At 47.9% G+C, this 22663-nt stretch overlaps 1 protein-coding gene across 6 annotated transcripts in view; it reads left to right on the forward strand.

Moving 5' to 3' along the window:
• The first annotated feature begins 6044 nt into the window (after window positions 1-6044).
• LOC1281933 (ras-specific guanine nucleotide-releasing factor 2) overlaps window positions 6045-22663 on the forward strand; it is a 60224-nt gene continuing 43605 nt past the window's right edge. For 4 of the 6 annotated variants that reach the window (XM_061647394.1, XM_061647398.1, XM_061647399.1 and 1 more), the window contains exons 1-6: window positions 6045-6663; window positions 14672-15690; window positions 16452-16520; window positions 16651-16818; window positions 21484-21590; window positions 22144-22291. In XM_061647394.1, coding sequence (XP_061503378.1) covers window positions 15601-15690; window positions 16452-16520; window positions 16651-16818; window positions 21484-21590; window positions 22144-22291 — 582 coding nt within the window. In that variant the 5' untranslated portion in view covers window positions 6045-6663; window positions 14672-15600. The remainder of the gene's footprint in view (window positions 6664-14671; window positions 15691-16451; window positions 16521-16650; window positions 16819-21483; window positions 21591-22143; window positions 22292-22663) is intronic. The other 2 variants (XM_061647395.1, XM_061647396.1) reach the window with 2 other exon arrangements.

The following is a 22663-nucleotide window of genomic DNA, read 5'->3' on the forward strand; positions in this document are numbered from 1 at the left end:
AAGTCAAGATGAATAGATTTTGACGCGAAGGCACGGTGTAGAATGCAACCAAGCGGTATAAACTTTTCCGTTGTGTGAAAAATTTCGCCATTGAAATGATGAAATATTTCAAACAGTTTCAAATCGTTTCAAATTATTTCAAATCGTTTCAAATTTTAAATATTTCCGTTATCGGAGCGCAACGACCTTCGCAGCATGGCTCCTACAGGAGTGACGATTTGGATGAGAATCGAACAGGACTTTTTAAAGCAATTTTAAAAAGATATCTTATCTCAATTGTTAGTTTTTTGATGGGTGGTTACATACAGACTTAAAAGATTTATTTTAGTACAATGCCATCATATTATTGAAACAATTCTACTGACCATCTAGAAGCAAACGTGTCTTGCATTGTCGATATAAAAAAGTTTAACAACATGAACATGAACATGAAGTATTAAGAATCTAAAAATTCTTTGTTTCCGCAGGAAGTCTCAATCTTAAAAGCTCAGATTTATTCTTTCATTGACAAAATCAACAACTGCTAGGAATGTCCTAGGGAAATTTTAATTCCAAAAATACATGTAAACCGTCGTGTTTACAAATCGTGCTTCATTAGCAATGCAATGGAAGGGTAAAGAGGTTACACGCAACGTAACAAAACGAGCCGTGTGTACTGTGGGATTTACTACTTAAACTGCTTTCTAACATGTAATCGCATTCGTGACATCAGCCACAATTTTCATTTGTTCTTGCCAGCAGTCTTACCATCGTTAAAAACATGTCACCGTCACAAAACGTGTTGCGTTAAAAATGCGCAACATCATTTGACCCACCCGGCAGTAACTGTGTATAATGAGCGTGTTAAAGAGATAAAAACAAGAGCATCAAAACATAACAACGAAAAGGGAAAGCCGAACGGCCGACATCGCGGCAGCTTGTTGCAGCTAATAAACGCAAACGCCCCGAATGCCCACGCCCTTTTTCCACGATTCCTGGCGTAACCGCAAATGAAGCGTGATGAACGTGTATTGCATAATTTCCATCGAATTCCATCGAAAAATAGCAGAAATTTCGCAAACCAAACCGATCATTCTGGTCGTATTTGTAGTTCGAGGAACTGTGGCACAAAAGGTATTTTCATCCGCAATTTCCATACCAACGCGAATGCAAATGATGTTCCATACTAATGCTCCATGAATAGAATCGTGCTTATTTGCGCTTCTGGCACCAGGCTGGCTCTACTTGTTGCAGTGTCCAAATCTGGACAAATGGTGGAGTTGGAAAATGGACGACAAAAGCCGGTTTGCTGGTGCGTTTTGCGCCAGCGACTAGCCCCAAAAGTAGATAATTGCGCTATTTATAAACATGGCATGGTGATGTTCGCCTTTTGCGTCAGTGCAGGTGTGTCGCATACAGTTGCGTGTACGCCCAGTGCCCAGGGCGCTGGCGACGACAACCTATGCTGAGGGAGATGCCATGTTTTTTGGGCCACCGGCCGTGCAAACGCAACACACCAGGGCGCGTCATCCCGCAGGGCGATAACGATGTCACTGTTTGCTAGTTGATTTGAATTTCGATTTGGACCTGCTCGATAACGTTGAGAAGAAGCAACAAAAAATGCCAAATAACCCTTGCTCCACTCCAACCATTCCAAGACAAAGGAGAACGAACGAGCAAATCGTTCCAAAGTGGGAGCAGCTTCTTGTCTGGGGTTGGGAAAAACGGTTGAAAAGTCGAGAAGCCTGTTCAATGTCCCTGTTTCCAATGCCAACCGGAGCACAACGCACAAAAATTGGGTCAATGTAACGAAGACCCCCCCATGGAAGAACGGGGGAACTACATCTGGGCAAAGTCAGATCCCGTTCATGTTCTCTCTCTCTCTCTCTCGCTCCCACTCTCTCACTCTCTGCCTCTCTCGCTCTCGTTACCTTCCCTTGCGGCTATAATCCTATCGTGTTCCCTTCGAAACACGGTGCGTTGCCGATTCTGTAGCACATTCTGTAGTACGAACACATTTTACTCATCCCGCGCACCTGAGCCCGAACCTTTCTGCGAAGCGCGCGCGTTCGTCCTCTCGCCAGTTTCCAGCATGGGAGAACAGCTCACAGCTGGTCTACAACGCTGGAGCATCATCGTAGTAGGCCTGCGTTACGCCACTCACCTGCTGCTGCTACTGCTGCGTATGCTGTATGTGCTGTGCGTTGGTGGTGTTGGTGCGTTCGCCTGTCAGTGCGACCTTGATCCTGCTTCGTCCTGCGCTAACCGTATTTGGTTCGTCCTAGTCCCACCAGCACCGCACAAGCGGTAGTAGTAACGTGGTGGCTATGGTAATGGTGGCCGATCTTTTCGTGGAGAGGGGCGGGGGGGGAGTAGCTTGTAGCAATTCCTAACAACTCCCGCAATGGAATGGAGTGAGCAGCTTTTCCTTTGCCGGACTACTCCCCGGGAATCGGAGCGCCTGGTTCGGTGAGAATATCCGTTTCAGCCGTGTTCAGCCTGCGACACGCGAATGAAGATAATTCTATGCAGCACCGGAAATGTACGCCTGTTTGTGTTTCATTCGCATCTTTAGTGCTTTCCCGCCCCACCTTCATCGCAGAACATTCTCAACTTGGTTTTGCTGGTTGCTTCAATTTCGTTTCGTTACATCCCCGGTTCCTCCAAGACGAAGATACACATTTTGGGTAATTTAAATCGTGCCAACCGTAATGGTTGATGGTGATTGGAAATTGTTTTCGGTGGTCCAGATTACCAGAGGACCAATCTGGACAAAAAGCCACAGGATTATCGTGCAAAGCGTCTGCGGGCTGGTCGATGCTGCAGGAAAGCACGCGGAGAGCCTCGCGAGAGAACAGCAAGGGAAGCGGCAAATAGTATAATCATGTATAAATTAGTTAAATTCCAAACGAACGACCGTCCTTTGGGTATCGTAGAGCAGTAGATGGCGCAAATAACGTCGACTGTAATGAGGATGGAAAGGCTACATACATTGTGCAGCAACAGTAGCTCCTACAGTAGTTACCGACAGAGCAAACCCCGAAGTGGAGCTAATTCACCAAAGCACAACGATAAGATTATTAGACCTTACGGTATGTTTAATGTGCTGCTAATGGAGTTTGGCACGTGACGAGCGCTTGCACGCGGTTGTGTAGAACGATCCATCTTTACAGCATTTGGCAGCGTGATTTTAATACGTCATGATTTGCTTCATTCGGACCGTGCGTACGCGTGGTGACTGTGTATGGTTAAGCAGCAACAACATTCTTCATGGTTCTTGCTTTTGTCTTTACTAAATATTATTTCATAGCTCAAACAACAAGCGCCAATGAGCGTGATGATATGGCGAACGGGCAGGCAGGCAGGCAGGCAGAAAAGGGCGAACCAGATGAAGATGGTTGTCCTCTTTTTACGGTGTGATAATTTCACAACCTTTCCACCGTCTATTGACGTCATACCCAAGGGGCTGGAATTCCTCAGGAGCAGGATCCTCTCGCTTCAGGAGGTATTGATTTCATTCTTTTGGCAGCTAGAGCGTCGCGTTCGCCGGAATTCATCAAAGCGCAGATTGTGGCAAAACAGGAACCCCAAGGTGGGGGGAAAACATGCAGGAAAAGCCTCAGAGAGCGGTACTTGTTCCGACGCAATGCGTTGCGATTTTACCAAAATGTATGGGATTTGACAGACGCATGCGTTAACGACGCACGACGCAGCGTCAAAGTAGAAAAATTTCTATTTCGACGCACGTCGTGATGCGTCTGTCAAAATGGTTCAATCATATCGGGTGAAAATCGATATTTTTTCACGTTAAATTGTTTCGAGCGCAATTGGACGTGTAATTGGACTACTAAATAATTTTATTAACAAAACAAAATAAATGTAGAGAAAGTAATTTCGTAATTGCTGCAAAACAGGTGTGTGCGGGTCAGTATGCAATGTGCAATAATAAAGCGAAAACATGCTTTGCACTGTTTTGAGCAGAACTGGAAATGATTTTACAGTTGTAATTTAACATTATAATCACATCAGAACCTATAAATAAGAGGCATTATTGCTGTTTGTTGATGTTTTTCTTTGTAAAATGTGTTGACATATCCATGCAGAACGCAGCGAACAGATACCAGCGTGCGTCACGCAATGCGTTGCGATACGCTGCGTCGAAACAAGTACCAAGCCCTCACCGTGGTCACAATCTAGCAAATAAACACACACACACACATGTACAAAAGTAAGTGAGCATTCTCACCTTACATCAATCATAACGATTGACATGATGCCGGATGATTTATGTTGATTTTACCTTGATACACACACACGCACAAACAAGCACACTGTCACGGCTTCCGATGTGTTCAGTGAGACGAATCTGGTTACGAGTAGCTGTTTGAAATGTCGTTTGAAATATCATCTCATTTCGCAGTGCGGACGGGGATGAGGAAGTCTGGCTGAGGTTCTGATGCCAGGAATGAAGAGATGGAGATGAACTGCGCAACGAACACGCAACGGTTCACGCGGAATTGGATCTAATCATAAATTGGCTCTAATTTTGTGAGCGAACGAAGCTGCACACGGCTCACACGCGAGGCACTGTTGAACGCTGTGTGTTGAACCGGAATTCATCTTCCAGCAACCGGAAATGGGGAAGTATCGGCTGCCGTACAGCAATCAACTTTCCTTTCTTTTGGGTCATTGCATTTTGAAGTAAATTTCAACGACAGCGTACATATCTGTGCTAGCGAACAAAAGGAAACGCAAACACGCGTTGGCGCAAAATGCGGAAAACTGTTGCTCCCTCTCGAAAGTTAAGTTTTGCGCGGAGAGGGTAAGAAGAGGTAGCAAAGGGCGAGGGGAAAAACGTGGTTCGCGGGCAACGTTAAAACGATAGGACTGGGTCTAACGAAAGGATTTCTCTCACGAAAGCGCCCGCGCGCTCTCTCTCTCTCTGAGAACACAACGGCCGCTGCTCCGTGGGTCTCTCCATCGCTCGGAGGCTTTTTCGGGACCGAAGCCTTAAATGTACCGAGCTCGAGGAAATTCTATTTTCGTCCTCGTGTTGATGCCGCAACATTTGGGACCAGCGGCCCGCCCGCCACTCGGGAACACCAGCCGCGTGGGAAAGAACGGAGCACGCGGAGGCTGCTCTTTCGCGGCGACACATGCGACTCGAGCGAATAACCTGTGAAGTGGCTGGTGAGTGTGTGGTGTCCTCCCGGCTTCTGGACACAGCCTTTCCCCCCCTGCCCCCACGATGTGGCGGTGTAGCAACAGGCGAAGCAACAGTTAGCATAGGCACGCTGGGCACCCGAACGCCCGAGCATAGTTTCGGTTTGGCAGCAGCGGACGCCGAAACGAATGTAGAGATTGAGCAAATGAACGCGAGCAAACAGCTGCTGTCGCTGCGGATGCCACCGATAATGCTCACAGATAAATGTTAAATGGCCAGGACCAAACCCAAGGACGCGAACACGTGCGATGGGCATACACATTTTCCAACCGTACCGCAACGGGTTCTAATCGATTCATGTACAAAGGGGAGTGATGGCGTAAAGAGGGTGAACCTTTCTTTAATTTATGCTGGTTTGCTAGCACTTCCAGCGAGCATAAAAATTGATTTAAAATAACCGAAATCGATCCTGCTATGGTGCGCTAGGCGTAATGGAAAACCAATCATAGCAACAGCTGACTTTTCCCTGGCTGGCGCTTGTGTCAACAGTGAGGCGTGTGAGAATGTCGGGACCTTTCACTACTCTGTGTAGCACGGAGGGGGGTGAAAAACTTGTCGTCTATAGTTCAAGCATGATGATGAGCGGGGGACGATGGTGGTTATGTTGTATCGCGGGTTTGGAGGTCCGTTGGATGGATGGAGCATAAAACATAAATATGTAATGTACCGTATCGCGTGGCGGTCGCCAGAGGATGCGAGAGTGTCTCCTCGGATGCGCGCCGCGAGAGAAAGCGCGCCCGGGAGTACCCGTGAGAGCCTGCGAGAGATCGTACGGCGCCCGAAACCGAAGCAGCCCCCCGATTCCGATGCAGCATTGGCTCGGTTTCCTGTGGTGGAAAGTGAAAATTTTCCTCTCGGCCAGTCGTAAGTCATCCTTCGAACGTATCGGCACGGTTTTCTTCCCCATAGTGCACCCAGTAGGAACGGTGTTCGGGGGCTTTTGATTGCTTCCTGTGGCCATGGTGGGCATGGTGCAGCTGGTGCTGGAGTGCTTGGTAGTGGTGAACGCTGGTGTGGTGGTGAGGCAGTTGGTTTAAATGTTCCTTTGCCGTCCAACAGCGCTCTAACGGTGGCGTGCGAGAATGTGGCGTCGCATGGAAAGACTTTTGGATAGCTTGCCATAGACATAGGGCCAACGACCAGCGAGAGGTAACTTTGATTAGTGGTTAGGTGGTGGTGGTGACACAAAGCGAGGGTTCATCGAAAAAAGGATGAGACTCCATCGGTCGTGGTCCCCAGACAGGAGGGGAACGTTTCCACCGAATGTTACAGAGTGAAATTTCAGTGTGTGTGGACGATCGTGCCCGTGTGAGTGCGTGTGTGTGTGGTTTGGTGTGTTTTGTGGGGGAACGACATTTTGGAATTCATTAGCCCAGCACCGACGGAGGATTGAGGCGGCAGAACAGTCACAAACGACATCAAGTAAGGCGAGCCCAACTCAGCTACAACCATTCGCCAGGGTAAATTAGCTACTCACCGGACACGGTCCCCCATCCCCTTGATTTGACCCATCGGTCTGTCTCTTTCTCTCTCTCTCTCTCTATCTCTCTCTGTCTTTCTACTATCCAACCAAACCAACAAGCAAAACGGCAACAGCACAGAAAGGAACCACCTGTCGATTGCAGTTTTAAATTAATTTCTCTCATTTGGCAGCTCACTTCACAGGACCCGCGGTTCAGCGCGGTGGGGCGTCGTTTCGGTGGCTCCGCCAGCGTGTGAAAATCCACCCCACACTCGCTCGCACTCGTTGAATTGTGCATAATGAGCTCTGGGCGATTCCCGGGGGTGGTGGACCCTCCTGTTGGGCAGTGTCAGCCTGTTGATCGCGTGGAATACACGGGTGATAATTATCGCATGATTTATCACTTGTGTGGTTTGGCGAGACTTTCCATTCGCTCGCTCCGTTCACAACAGTACGGGGACAGCAGTTTGCTCTAAAGACTTTGTGTTGGATGTTCTTATGCAGAGGACGCCAACACACAGCAAGGCAAAAATGCAAACGGAATGAGTGGATGTGCCGTGTCTTTCGACCCTAAAAATGCTTCGAGCGCTTGAAAATCCACACATTCTCACCAGAATTCCAAGAAAATGCGCAAGATTTTGTATTTCGGCCACTGGTTTGAAGGATGAGACACGTACAGAACAGAGCTTTGGAAGAGCCTTAGAACAGCAACCTATTCTTCTACCACATCTTCAACAATCATCGTTGGTGGTGCTGTAGCAGATCGATGCGTTTTGTGTCAGCCTTTTTTGTCGCAACCAGCGCTTTGCGCGCAGCAGCTTTGATGTCCTGTTTTTTTTTGCTGGTATCCCCCGGGGTCGCTCTGCAACGAAGGATATGGTTGCGCGCCCGCCCGGATGAGATCGTGCAAAACGGGCGAGGACACACAGAGTTTGTAACCTTGCCCCCATCATCATCGACGAGCTCCCCCGGTGTGGCCTATTTTCCCTCCCGTGCAATGTGGTGGTGTTGTATGCAAGGTCAGCGTGCGCGAGCGCCCCCAGCCAGATTGTGGACCTTGGTGTGCGAGACTGTGTGAGAGGGTGTTGTAGCAATGTCCTTGAACAAACACACGGCCGTGTTAAACACATTGCATTGTGTGCGCGCATACGATCATCAGCTTTCATTGAAACCAAGGACAAATGTTTTTGAGGTTTAAATGCAAAATCGGTTCATCTCTCTACTCTTTTCACCTCAGTGTCTTTTGAGGTCTAATTGAGATTCAGTCCATGACGTGTGCTGTGACAAACAACGTGCCTAGCGATGACACTATAGAGCCTTTGTAAGGTTGGCATGTTAAACTCGAACCGATTCTGCTTGCAGTTGGGAGAAGCTTCTGTCTGTTTTCGTGGAAATTTTAACAAAGCATAAACGCTTTCGTGTGCATTTGAAATTTAAAAAGAAACTTCTGTTCGTTTCATAAAGTTTTTCTTTTGTAAACCCCCATAGGAGACCCAGATTCCCAGAAACGAACGTTTTGTATTTTAATATAGGCTATTTTCCCAACAGTACCCAAATTGCCAGTGCTAGCGTTATTGCTAATGGACTAATTTTCTTTATTGTCGTTATTAAAAATAATCTACCGACATGCTACCTTGAGAGCAGCAGCAAACGATGACAGTTGTCTCCCTTCTCGCTCATCACATTAGCATAAAGCGCGATGAAATCATATTATCGTCCGCGAAACGTACGTACGTAATTCGATATCATACTTTTTGCGTACATTTCATCGACAGGAGCAGCGCACGGGCACCCGATAAAGCTCATCCAATTTATCATTCATCGGATAGCGCCCACACGGTCGCTGACGATCTGTTCGCACGATCGATTTACGGATGAGACGGCAGCAAGTGTGGGCCCGCTTCCCAGCAACCAGGTTCACGCCGGTCTCGCTCTGATTTCTATCAAAACGCGTGTGACGTACTTGGGGCAGACACATTATTCGCCTGCCAAACATGATCGAATACTTCATAGCAATTCACAAACAGAAAAAAATCCCTCTTCCCATCCGCATCCTGGTGGGTGCGAATCTCGGAACACAGACCAGAACAGACTATCTCTGGCGTGGCAGAGTTTGGCTGGTCGTTTCGTTTTCGCTTACTCGCCCAAGAACTGCCGAACCGCCATTAATCATACCACTCACAGGATGTGTCAAGATTGGGAAAGAGTCAAGAAGACGTCCGCCCGTAAGACAATCGTGCCGCGGTGCTGGGCACGGTTAGGCGTAAAAGAGTGAAAGTCTTTCTAAGAGCACCCAAACCGGGGAAGCCTTTCGCTGCGTGGAGAGAGACGCCCGTCGATGATGACGATGGGGGTGCTGATGGGATGAGGTTTTGCCAAGTCGTTGCCGAACGATGATTTAATTTGCCCCGCAGTAAGAGCTTTAGGTTCGGGAAGAGCAGCAGTTTTATTTATAGCATTCGATGAATTCCGCCTCTGCTTGGCCGGATGTGATGGGGTGGAACGAGTGGTCAAACATTTGTGTTTTTTTTTTGCTTCGCTTACGGGTGGTGGCGCTTTATGCGCAATCAGGATGTATTAATCGGTGGCTAGATGTGTTTGCTGAGGGTTTCTACGCGAAGAAGAACAGCATAAAAGTTGATCATTTTTTGGTCCACCAGCGCAGGTACTTTTTTCGACGCAATTTGTCTTGCTGTAAGCGATACTTTTAATGGTGTTGTAACAGATAATTGTGCCTGTCGTCTGGGTGGGAAGTAAGAGTGGGAAACGTATTTAACATGAACTGAGGGTAAATCCATCCCTTCGTTCCAGGATAAATAATGGGTCTTCCTGCTTTGTTGGCATTCAAATTTAACTACTTAATCATATTTTGATGCCGCTTTTCCACGGCAAAGACCTCCACCCGCTCCCAAATCACGATAGCAACAGTCATCTATAACACACAGCCCAAAAAAACGAGAAACCTTACGCTTAAATACCGTTTACGGCCACATTCTATTCTACTTTCGGAATTTTTTGGCCGCTTTTTCATTTCCACGCGAGCGAAGAAAAGTTTATTTTCATCCCGCTCAAACAACTCCCCGCTTTCGCTTTCCCACACTCGCTCTCTCTCTCTCTCTCTCGTTATCTCTCTCTCTTTCTCTGTAAGATGCGAGTTTAATTGAAATGTATCTTACATTAGACGGCGCACCCGCCCTGCCTGCCCGCACGCGAGGGATACGCTTTGTGCCATGCTTTCGGGAGCTGTTTTTAGGCGCAACAAATATGGCCCGGTTGAGTTACATCCTTCCTGAAATCGACATTCAACAAGCTCTCGGGGCTCGGGGAGTTTTTGGGACGATGACGTCGACGAGCCAGCCAGCAACCCTGCCTACCTACCGAGCTACGACGCATTTACATTTGTCGAAGGCAACCCGCACCCGGGTCATTACACTGCCCGTGTGATCCCTCTTGAAAAGCTCTCGGAAAAACCGGATTCCCCCCACCCTCTCCCACCGTTTACTCTCGGGCCCGAGAGGTTGTGTTTAGGTATTAGGTAAAGATTTTCATCGGCTTGCCTTCAGTCCCAGTATGCATCCTACGATCAGGAGGACAGTCAACGGTGGGAAAGTAAGGGAGTGTGAGAGAGAGAGAGAGAGAGTGTGTGTGAGAGAGAGAGAGAAGATGGATTTGTGCACTTACTCTTCGTTCGCTGCTGTGCTTAGCCTTGGTAGAAGATTACACCGATGCTGGGACTGAATCGAGGACTAAAAATAAACCTCATTTTGTCACGGGTTCGGGGGTTTACGTTGCCGAGCGTTTTCTCCATTGGAAAAGCTGCCGACCGTGTGTAGGTGTCCGCGGATAAGCATATGTGTGTTTAGGTATGTTAATTTAGGTGTGTGTGTGTGTGCGTGCGCTTAACGGATGGGCTCACGTTTTAAAAGCTTCCGATTGGTACGCGTTGATGAAGGGCAGACGTGACATCGGACGGTTCAGGCGTTTACTTTTTCATGCTTGCATGAACTATCCTGCCAGGTTTACCGAGTATTAAGGGGGGGTTAGGGAAAAGGAGTATGTTCTGCTTGAGTATGTGAACCGTGCAGGATGTTACTTCAATTTTAACCATATTCTAGGGGCTTCTATTGCTTGTATGCAGTGAAAGCAACGTGTCAACGTGTAAATCACACATCCATTCCCACCCTAATGTACTTTCACCTCTTTAAGCAATCGCATTACACGACACGGGCACCGTTTGAGCCCACTGGAGCCCACCAACGTGACCGAGAGCAGCACAAACATCTAGTCTAGAAACAAAACACACGGCCACTCTAACCGTGAAGCTAACAATCTGACGGTGGCTTTTACCGTCGACCACGGCAAACGTTTCCTGGAGAAGCTTCTTAATGCCGCACGATTGACTCTCTCTCTGCTTGCGGGTTAGCACTCGATACGGCGCTCAATATCGGCCACTAGCGCCACGCTACATTTACTACCGTGATTCGCGACCATAAACCTGCTTTAATGGGCTTGTAAAAGCTAACACACAGCTAGTGCCGCCGGAACGCCGTACCGATGTTCGGTCCAGAAACGCCAACTCGTACACAACACCGCAACGTGCACGACGTGAGCAGCAGTTTCGTCGTCTGGTGGGTGCAGCACACCCGCTTTGGTCGATGGAGAGAAGTGTGCAGAAGATCGAAAAGAAATATTACAAACTTTTCGTTTGTGGGAGCAGCGTGGTCGTCGTCTTGCAAGGCCGTCAAAGTTGTCGAAACTGTCGAACAAGGTTCCCGAAAAAGAGCTCCCATGCTTAAACCGCATGCAGGCCCCAGAACAAAATGGCAGCTAAAGCATCAACGAGGGAAGCATAAATATTATTTTAATGCATGCCAATAAAACGAAGCATTTTATTAACGATCCTAAGGGAGGGCAACCCTTTCAAGCGGGGTTGCTTGTTTCTTCTTCCCTAAACGGTTTCAACCGGCTACTAAAGCTCGATTTTGCTCGAGCACTGGGGATGGAAAAAGGGTGAAGAAGCATTTATAAATATGTTTCAAGTGAATTCAAATGTTGAAAAAAAAACAAACCTTCTGCCCATGACTTGGGTCAGTGCACTAGCAGGATAAAACACAACTGGATGAAGACTAGCTTTTCCATTTGAATTGGTTTCCAATTGTCAGCCACAGAGAGGCAACTTTTCCCATCCACGGTGAAGGGTGACGTGCTTCTGTACTTCCGTATCAATGTCACCTCGTCGAGGTACAAAATCGCTGCTAACGGTATGCTTAAGCGGAAGCAAAAGACAAGCCAGACGTGACGACGACGACGATGCGAGAACACAAACGATGATGATGATGATGATGATGATGGGTTGGAAAAAGTGCACCTCGAGCAGTGGTATGTAATGAGAAGTACGACGAGTACGATAATGCTCTTAGTGGCAATGGCAACGGCAATCCCGGCAGCTTCCGGACAGAAGCAGTGCAGCAGCAGTGCAAGCAGACAAGTGCATTGTCCCGATCGTCGACCGGTCGTCAACTCGGTTCGGTTTGGCTTGACGGTCTTTGACGTTGCTTGGATTGGTGAGAGCTGGAAGGAGATGGCACTTGTTTTCCAGCGCGTATTTTCTGCAGTGCACCGAGACACAACAATCCCCCTTTCTGCCACTGATTTGCTCTCATTTGTTGACAGTTTATGCGTATCGCTAAGACAAGCAGCGCTGCTGCAGTGGGAAAAGCTCCACCAGCTCCACCAAAAGCAACCAAGAAGGGGATGGCTTTCAGGTGCTGCTTCCTGTGGGTAGGTTGAAGCGGGCTGATCGGCAGCAGGAAAGTAACGTCCATCAGGCTGATTGAATATTTACCTCCCATTTATTTTGATGCCGGGTAATTCTACCCTGCTTCGGACGCAGCGGACAGTTGCACCATCCACAGCCCAGCCGGCCGAGGCAATTTAAATATTGAAGTCACGAAAAATCGATCATCCCCTTACGGTGGATTACATTTGCTGCTTACACTGTGCGCTATCTATGCGTACGCTGTGTGTATGTGTGTATGGAAAGTCGGTGGTCGAGCGTATGTGAGCGGCGTGTGTGCACTACACAAAATGTCATTTTCATCGACCAGGCGTCTCCATCTCGGTGATCGAACCGGGATAAACAAGTCCGTACGCGGGAATTGTGGGAAGCGTTTTGCTTCTCAGCCATTATTGGTTATCGATTGAAGCCATTGAAATATTGTTCCCCTGATACAGAGAGCGCGTGTGTTGTATTGTGAGATAAGCAAAAGGAGAACAGGCTAGGTTGTAGTAGTGATCCACTGTTCCGCTTCCTTCGCTCTTTCGATCCGCGCGCACATCGTTTCGTCGTGAATGGTAATGGGTTTTGTATTACTCCGCACTAAATTATACTCCTTTGGTTATCGGAATCCCCTTTGGAATTTGGTTTATTTTTCTAATCAAATTTCACTGGTCACGTGGGGCGCAGAGTTGTATGCACGTGCGAGGGAAAAGATATGCGAACGAAATAATTGGACGTTTTGTATGTGGGATGATTCGAAAAAAAAACATTCCAAGAAGAATATACTAGTGCACATCACAGCTGCGGACTTATATCTAGAGAGAGAGAAAGAGAGAGAGAGAAAGAGAAAACACCACAAAGAGTGACAGAGAGAGAGAGTTTCCTTTGTGTCAGTACTAACTGTACGAAAAGTCCTCGAATGGATAAAACCCTGCGCCAAACTTTTCCGAACCATAAAATAGATGAAAAAAGCTCTGGAAGGTTGTTGACCACATCATACACACAAGCACTCGGGCTGTAAAAGTTTGAAACAGTTTTTTTTTGTATTGGAATTTAGCTTCTACTTCTAATCTCTCCGTTGTCCAACATCGTTCCACCTACCTACGCCATGTCTTTGATACGCCCAGTAGAGGAACTTTTGCGTATCGCTGTAAATTTGAGTTACAAAAACCACACGGCCACGTTCACGTCCATCACGTCCTCATCAGTGGCACATAATTTTGAAGCAAAAGCCCTCTTCAAAGGGTTTAAAAGCGAAACGACTCCGGCTGGACTCCATTATCACCACCACTAACAACAACAGCAACATCATCCGCCACAGCACGGCAACAGCAGCAAATGATGGTTTTGCATCATTTTTCTTCGTTCTCCGTGCCGTGGGAAGATTGTGAGTGTGGCTGGTTACCGCTTCCGACTTGCCAAGCCTCGCGTGCAAAAGGTTCATTTGTCTCCATTAGCAGGATCTTGGAAGGAGCGTGGCCAGATCCTGCCAGCCCTCAGAATGCTCGTCCATTCTCGAGCTGCTACGAGAAGATCGGTAGCAAATATTATGCCGAGCAGCGATACCGGCTCTGCTACTTGCCAAATGGTGCCATAAATCTGGTAATTTAACACCAATCGGCTCAGAGATCAAACGGAGAGCGGAGCGAATTGAAACCCCCTTCTGCCCCGCTTTGAAGGATGGCGGCGGCAGGTTGATCGAGTGTAAATGGATTATCGTTATGGGTGTTTAGATTTCTTTCCTCCCGACCGCTCCTCCTTCTCCTCCTCGATTGGCACCGAGAGGGAGAGTGATTTATGCGCTTTCCCTTTATCCTCGAACCGCGAACAGATTAAGTCAAAGCCAACCGCCAACCGCAAACACCAGCTGCGTGGTTAAGCCCGAGGTGAAAATATGCGAAACCGCATGAGTTTTCCGTTGAAATTAGCACACTCTTCATTTCTTTCCCAGTATCAATAAATACGCTGTTTATGTGTTGATGGTTGGGTGTTTTTCTTAATGTCCTCCTTCATGTACACTCAATCAAATTTATACGCAAAAAGTGTAAGGACAGGTATAATTGCTCAACACGGTAGCAGCTTGCCAGTTTCATCGGCGTTCACTTTATTATGGAAAAGGAAAATAAAAAAGGGGACGATTTTTTGTGAGACGTCTCCAGAAAGCACTGTTAAGTCGCTATTATTCATCTCCCTCTTGTTGTTTACTCTCTCTTTCTCGTATCGTCAGCTACCGCGTCATGATTAGCATGGACTAGGCGAGGGGTTGGGACGAAACACACACACAAAAAACAAAAAACAAAAAAAAAAAACACGGCGTAGCTCATCAGCAGCAGCCAGCCCTTGGTAAATAATGAATTTCTAAGGGCCGCACTCCATCGTTTCTTCATCGAGCGTAACCGACGGTGCGACCAGCTCCGGCGCGGGGACATTCGACCGAACCCGCGACAACTTCCCGCACACCAGCGAAACTTTAACGGCGGCCGACGAGGGGGCTGAAACACCGTTGCCGGGCACAATGACGTTTTCTCATCGCCATTGCCGCTGCTCCACCCGGTCTACTTCTGCCCGCCATGCCGGGCCAGTGACGAGCATCGGCGAAAGACAACAAACCTGAACAAATAGAAACCCCCAAAACACAGTGACAGTGGTGGTGGTGGTGGTGGTGCAGGTGGTGGCCCTTCAGCAATACTTTGACGGCCACGAGGAGAGGTTTCCGACCCGTGCTCAAACAATGCACAGCTTTGTGAAAATCGAATCGCCATCGAGAGAACCGTGCTCCAGTATTATGACAGTTAAGGGTGGTGTTGTGCCATACGGACACAGAAGTAAAGTGGCCAGTAACTGAATCTGTTTGTGTGCTTGTGTATGTGTGTGCTTTACTGTGACGGCACCTAAAGGTACAGAGTAACGGTGAAGATGGCACAGTGTAGACGAGAAACGGCCTGGTTGCCGTCCGCCAGTGAGCTGTGTATGCCGTTGCTATGGTGAGCCGTGCCGTGATCGATCGACCAATCGAAGTGACAGTTTTTGAAGAGTATCACCAGTGTAGTGTGTGCGCGGGAAGATATCCCTAAATACACGCAGAAGTGCCGTGACACCGAGTTTCGCTACCGTTTTGCGATCTTCCACCCTTCCTCTCTTCAACCGTCCGCATCAATGCTCAGCCCCAAAATGCAGCGTTCCGTGCGGGTAAACGAGAACCAGCTGATTATGCTGTCCGATCGGGCGCAGTATGATCATTCGATGGTAAGTAGAGCTGAGAAGAGATTAACAAAACCAAGCATGTACCTCCGTGTACATGCTTTCATTTAAATTCGGACTGGTGTAGCAAACTTTTTGTCCAAAAGCACCCTGCTGTGCTGGGCGTGTAGGACATGTACCGGAGTTCGCATTTGCCTGGGAGCACAAACAACAGGCCACGGCGCATGATGTTTCATGGTTTCGACCAAACATTCTCCCCCCATTCCTCCACACACTAACTCCCCCGTCGAGTGCGATGATGCTGTGCGAGCATGAAAAGTTTTGTCGTAACAGTTATTTACCCTCACTTGGACGGGTAGAACACATATTTTCATCTAATTGAGCATCGTCGTGCTCGGTCCTTGGTCGGTGTTTTGGTCGGATGCGGGGACCATCATGCCGTTGGTGTCGCACGATCCCAGCTGCTGCTGCTTGTTGCGCTGGGTTAAACCAATATCAATTTAGAGTACATCGTGTACAACCCAGGGATCTGGGGGCGAGAAGACTGACGGGACGGGGAAACAAGACCAAAGAGTAAAGCCGACCGAGGATTTCACAGGATACGACGTACCGTGGGGAACAGTTTGTTTTATAGTGTCGTAGGTTCTTGGATAATGTCGTCGTTCAAAACGATGCCTCTCGAAGTATGAGTCGTGTACCCGGGCCCCGGGTACACGCTAAGCTCATAAAGCGAGTAAAGCTAAAGCTCCGCAAAGCTCGGTGCGTCTATATCAATTAATCTTTTTCCTCTGTTGCTTCCTTTCCAGCACGGCTACCTACACAAGCGCACATCCGATAATAACAAATGGCAGATGCGATGGTTTGTGCTCTATCAGGTAAGTGGTAAGCTGGTCGTCGCCACACCACAAGCCTTGTGGCGCCCTAATCACCCCCAAAAGCAATCACCATTACGAAATTATACTAATTGTATCCCCTTGCTTTTTACTCGCGTTTTTTTTTTCGCAGAATTTACTCTTCTACTACGAATCCGAGCAATCGTCGCGGCCCTCCGGACTCATTTTCCTGGAGGGCTGCTACTGTGAGCGGCTTGTTTCAGCCCCCTCGATATCAGGACCCCCCATATCAACCAGTACCGGTCAAGCTCCGAAAATTATTAAGGAAGAAAAATTACAGGTACGTTTAGCATCCCCAATATTCCAACACCAACACCACACTCGTTGGCTTCGTCCTCGTCGTCATTGGCTTTTGTTGCGGAAGTAAAATCAATTTTCCCTATCGTTTATGATTAGGGCTCCTGTTTTTTCTTCTTTTTTGTTTACAACCACATGGTTCTTTCGTCCTTGAACTTGGTGTACACGATGCGCGCACATGAGTGTGAGCGCACATCCCCAGCAGGGGATAAGGTACCGACATCGCCCTAGCCCAAGACTTTGCACGTACGCCAGGTCCAGATATCCTTTCCGTCGCAGTGGGAAAAATGTCATCGTTTTGATTGAGGTTTTTTCATCCCAAATTCGGTGCTTATTCCTTGCGCAATGCTGGCTAATCCTTCTGCCCGTGGTTAATTCAAGCTGAAGAAGACGAAAGGCGCCTGGTGCCGATTTACCCGGGGCGCGAGTAGACGAATGGTGCTAGAGTATGGGAGAGAAATTAATATATGAGACCAATTTATCACATACGCAGTTTATTGCCAGCACGTGAAACATTCGTTTCGGCTTTTTTATGGCCCGACCCGTCGCTTTTGGGCCGCACCAGGGCGATGTGTGACAATCATTGTTCGGGCGCGTTTATGCACTGTAAGTCGCGCGGCAGGTGTTAGATTACACTTTTTCTGTGGAAGTGTAACATTAAACCCATACCCACACACACACACACAAACGATGTGTTGGTTGGAGCTAGAGCGAATTTGCGGATGTTGCTGGGACTCACAAGGCGTAAAGGCACAAAGACTTTACGCTGGTGCAAAAACGTGCGAACATAAATCATTGATTATTGCACGAGAAACAATCTTTCTGTGGCGTTTAGCACATACTGCCGCGCTCGGGATATGTGAAACGATTGCAGTGTGTTACAATGAAAAATGAAATTGAATCGAAAAGTGTTATCGACTGTAAAAGGAATAGCTTTTTAGTGGAATTGCACCTCCACTCAGTGCGTCCTTTTCCTATTGCTTTCTATCGCGCAAGATAGAAAATGTTTCACCGGTTGCGGAGCATGTTGCCTAGCGCAGACGGGTTCGGGTGGTTTGTTTTTTTTCACCTGTTTCGCTGTTCCGAAATGTGAAAAGTTTTTCCTCCAAAATCATCACAACCAATCACGACGGTGTGGATTAAAAAAAAAGCAAGCTTGAACATGGAGGCCACCCACCAACAAAACAACACCACATCTCAATAATAGGCACGTGTGGGCGGTGCCCAAAATGGAAGATGGAAAAGGACGGCACAGAACGGATGCAACGGAGCGGAGCAACAGGCGCAGGAGAGTTAATCAGATATTCATGAACAACCTGAGATAAAGTTGAAGAACGGCAAAATTAAGACAACGAGGCGCACGAGATCAAAACCGTTGCAAAGCTCCGGTTCAATGCTTGCGGCGGCTTCTGGTGTTCTCCCGTGCTACTGCTACTTGATAACGTAATAAGAAAGCCACATGAATAAAACATATGCCCCAAGAAGTACACCGTGCTCTGCCGCCCATTGTCAGCTCGACTCGTGCTCGGGTTTCCTTGTGTAGTGCGGTGTAGTTAAAGCGAACACGGGTTTTCTTCCATGTAGGAATACATGCCAGAACATCCGAATCCGGGCGAATGTTAAAGTCGAACGGGCGCGCTCCTGTCGAGGTCAGTGACGTGTCGTCCATTTTGAAATTCATTTTATCAAACCTTAGCAGCAGCGCCCGTCTACCTACCGGAGAACATAATTTTTAATCTCCTTTGTTCCACGTGCAGCTCTGCTTGACGGAAAATTCGAACGTTCGGCAGGGAACAGCGCGCGTTTCGTTTGACGTTGGTGCTTGGGGTTGCGAAAAACTCGGGCACGAGCGCTCGGCAGCTTATCCTTGCGAAATTCGTTGAGCGTGCAGTCGTGCGTCAACAAGAAGCAACAAGAAATGTCGAAGAAATCCCACCACGAGGGACGGGCTGGCGTGAAACAAACGGGGACAGCAAGTACGGTGCGGTTGTTGTCGCTAAAATCGAAAAGTTTTCTTCTGCAGCTTATCTGCCGGATTGAAAATTTATCGTCCACTTGACGTCGCTAGGACGTGGCGGTAGGGCGAGGCGCGAGCTGCGTGATGGTGGTGAGGAGTGGGATTGACTTGTCAAAGCGATTGATCCGTTCCATGGAATCGGTGACGAGCAAGCGGAAATTGCGAGATGGCGGGTGGGGGGCTGGGTGGTTATTTCTGAATTTCTTTGTCATCCCCTTTATTTTGCCCCCCTCTTCTGCTATGCCCCGAACCCGCCCAGCCAATTTAACCGAATTATACCAATTTCATGCGCTAACCATCGGTGGCTTTTCAATGCCAAAACTCAATGCTCGGTCCGATGCCTCCTGGTACGGTTATGTTGCATCATGATTAATTCATAATGCTGATGAATTGATAATGCCAAGTGAGTGAGCGGGGCTTATTTGGGTATGCTGTAAAAAATATCAACAACAACTTCACTGCTCCACTGATGAAGATACCGCCGCACTGGTCCGATCTATTTGTTTATGATCAATTATAGAAACAGCAATCGAACTGCTGCTGGAAGTTTGTCCAATGCTGCTGTGAATCTTATTTGGGTAAATTATAACAGACACACACACCAACAATAGCCCTTCGCACACGAAGTGATCTCATTTGTGTCCTGTTGAGTTGAGAATACTTCAGCATCAACGTGCTCAAAGCTGAAACAACCGTGCCACACGAGTGTGCTTACGAACCTGCTTACGGTTAAGCTAATTCACTCTAAACATGCAAACGCGAGAAACGATGAGAGATGCGATAGTGATGATGGGCCCCTTTTGGGTGAAAGCTTCACTCGCTCCACTCCACTCCTTCCCCACGGCGACGGTCGTTTATGGTGCGAATAATTAATCCCGCTCTTCCGTCACAGCTGCTGGCAATTATGGCCAAATCACACTTTTCAAGCAGCCCTTCACATCCCTGCCAAGCAGAGAACCTATGCTATCAACGATGGTATGGTGCCTGCAAGTGCGCCCTGGCAAAAAGAGCACCCCGCACAGAAGTTAACATAGAGAGAGAGAAAGGGAGAGCTGGGAAGGGTAGGAGGTGTTAAGCCGGCGAGAGGAATTTAATTCGAACCCTCGGTTCGGTTTCGGTTGTGTAATGAGTTTTCTGTTTTCTGCTCCCGATGCTACCAATTCCTCGAGCATTGCAAACAGCCGCAGCCGCAGCAGCAGCAGCAGGCCGGGAGCTTTCGCGGTTTCCGACCGTGCCAAGGAGCTTGGAGTGTTTTGCACCACATTGCCATTAGTGAAATGGGATGATGAAAATGCTTCACCGTTGCCGCGCGTATAGTACCGGGGGTGAGCTTTTTGTATTGCCCGTGCGAACTTTTACACACAGTTGGATGCAGATGCGGTTGTTTGGCTGCTGTGGTAAGATCTTACTGCTGCACTGTGTTGCTCCCAGAATGCTCCACATGCACAGGGAGGGCAAGCGGAATGTATGAAAACAACGCTTGATCAAATTTGCGGACTTCATCTCGCGCACAAATAAAACACTTAAATAAAGCATTGCAAGAGTGCTTAAAAATTAATCGACCCAACGCTCCATGTGCAGCAGGAGCGGGTGCTGTGCTGTTTTGGAGATTTACTTCAGGGATTTTCAACGAACCCTGCACCCTTACCGTCTTTGTCGTCGTCGTGGAGTGTGTTTGCGTTGGATGAATTTTTCAAAACGTATCGTTCCGTTTCCCGTAGTGCTTTCCCTTACTATGGACGGTTTTATTGTTGCACTGTTACTTCTTGTTTCCCCACTGCGCCTTCGGAAACGGGTCAGCGAAACGCCTCGCGAGGCATGGCGTTGCAGGGACACGAAGTTCGTTATTCACGTTAGCAGTACGAGAGCATCATACAGAGTTCTTTCCATTCTTACTGTGGTCATCTCTTGTGTGTGTGTGTGGGAAGAGCACAACGGAACGATTGCCTCTGGTCATGAATGTAGACAAATGGGTTTCAACAATGCTGCCACAACCGCACTGGAGAGAGAGAGAGAGAGAGAGAGAGAGAGAGAGAGAGAGAGAGCGGAGCGGAAGGAAATTTGATTACAATCCCCAGCTTCGAGTGAGATATGAGTGGGTAGAGTGTTTGAAAGGAGTCGGCTCCTCGGTCGCTGAGTAACACCGATGGAAGATGGTGGAATAGGAATGAAAGGATGAAAGCTCGCTGGACAAACCGTGCGTCGTATTTATAGATTCATAAATCCGATCTTTCCCGGGCGGTACGCGGCATTCCCGGGGTGTAATATTTCACTTTCTGAGCTCAAGTGCATTTTGCTTCCCAAGTGATGGCTCCCGCCTAACCGTAATCGTGAGAAATGTTGCAAATGCATGGTAGGGCAAAGTAAATGTTCTCTTTAAAATTCGTCGCTGTAATTGAATTGTTTCAGCTGAACATTTTATCTCAGTTTTTCACTTATACTGATCGTGAGCTGGATTGTTGTGGTTTACAATAGTTCCAAGCATGTTATTATGAAAATGTCTGTTAATATTCCTGAAAGGCTTCCAAGCAGGGAGTTATTTGTTGTAAAAGATCATAGGAATAGCAATAATCCTAGTGATTGTGTCTTCACTTTCTTAATTTTGTATCTCATTTGTTCTTCCTTTTCCAGCATTGCTTCACTATTTGCTACCGACGAGAAAATCAGAGACAGTACGAACTGCGCGCCGCCACTGAGTCAGAGTGCTCAGCCTGGATTATTGCAATAAGAGAGGCAAGGTAAGTGTGTTCATTATTCAGGTTCAGGCTTGCCTAAAAAACACCAAAAACGACCCTTATTAATAGCAGCTAGCCCCTTTTCGTGGAAGGAAATAGTTAGTGCATAATTTTACATGTATAATGACAATATTTTTCATACGGCAAAAGACAAGCGTAATAAATCTCCCCTGCGCGTGCCTTTGCTTCTACTAGTTTCCCACCGCACGTGCCAAAGATTCTTGTTTTAATTCTTCACACAGTCCTCATACATATTCATTAGAAAGTGAGAAGGCATAGCGAAAACGGTAACACCGGGAGTTCGTCGCCATTCTGCCACCAAAACGCTCTTCAACTGATTGCATTTTAATTAGTACACTTGTTGGCTTTGAAGGCTCGCTCTCTAGTTAAGGTGCACTTTCCCTTTGACTATGGCAATGGCAGCAAGCTCTCTCTCTCTTTCGCTGTGCCCGCGTTCCGACGAGCCCGAGCAGTTCAGTTCATATAAATAAAAATACATTTTTCTTGTACATCTTCGACCTTCCCTCATGCGCTCCGTTGAACAAACACCGCCCAGCTTCAACAAACTGCTGCTCCAGAAGGAGGAACTCGAGCAGAAGCATGTCCATCTGTTGCAAGTGGTCGAAAGCGAGAAAACGGCCAAATGGCAGTACACTCAGCAGTGCGAGGAGCTGGCTTCGGAAATACGGAAGCTACGTGCCGAGGTAAGAATGGGGTGGAGAAGAGGTGCCTGGGTGGGCGAGGAAGGGATACCAGCGGGCTCGGGTTTGTTTGTTGCTCTGTGTATGTGTGTGTGAGAGTATGGCGCTGTGTCCTGTGGGACGCCGAGGCACGACGAAGAAGGTTATTAATCGTCCTTAGTTGTTGCTTGCCTTTCGCTTCACGCTACACTTCAACGACGTCGGCCGGAAGCTTTGCCGGAAGCGTTCAGCGGTTTCTGGGATGGCCGGCATTAGGGGGCTGGGAGGGTGGGAAAGAAAGGGGGGAGGCACAATAGAGTGGTGGGTTGTTTGCACGCGGGTGCGCGGCCTGTGCAACACTCTTACGAACTAATTATTGTTTTGACTTTCCTCGTT

This window comes from Anopheles gambiae, chromosome 2 (assembly GCF_943734735.2).
Source record: "Anopheles gambiae chromosome 2, idAnoGambNW_F1_1, whole genome shotgun sequence".
In the NCBI taxonomy this organism is placed as follows: domain Eukaryota; kingdom Metazoa; phylum Arthropoda; class Insecta; order Diptera; family Culicidae; genus Anopheles; species Anopheles gambiae.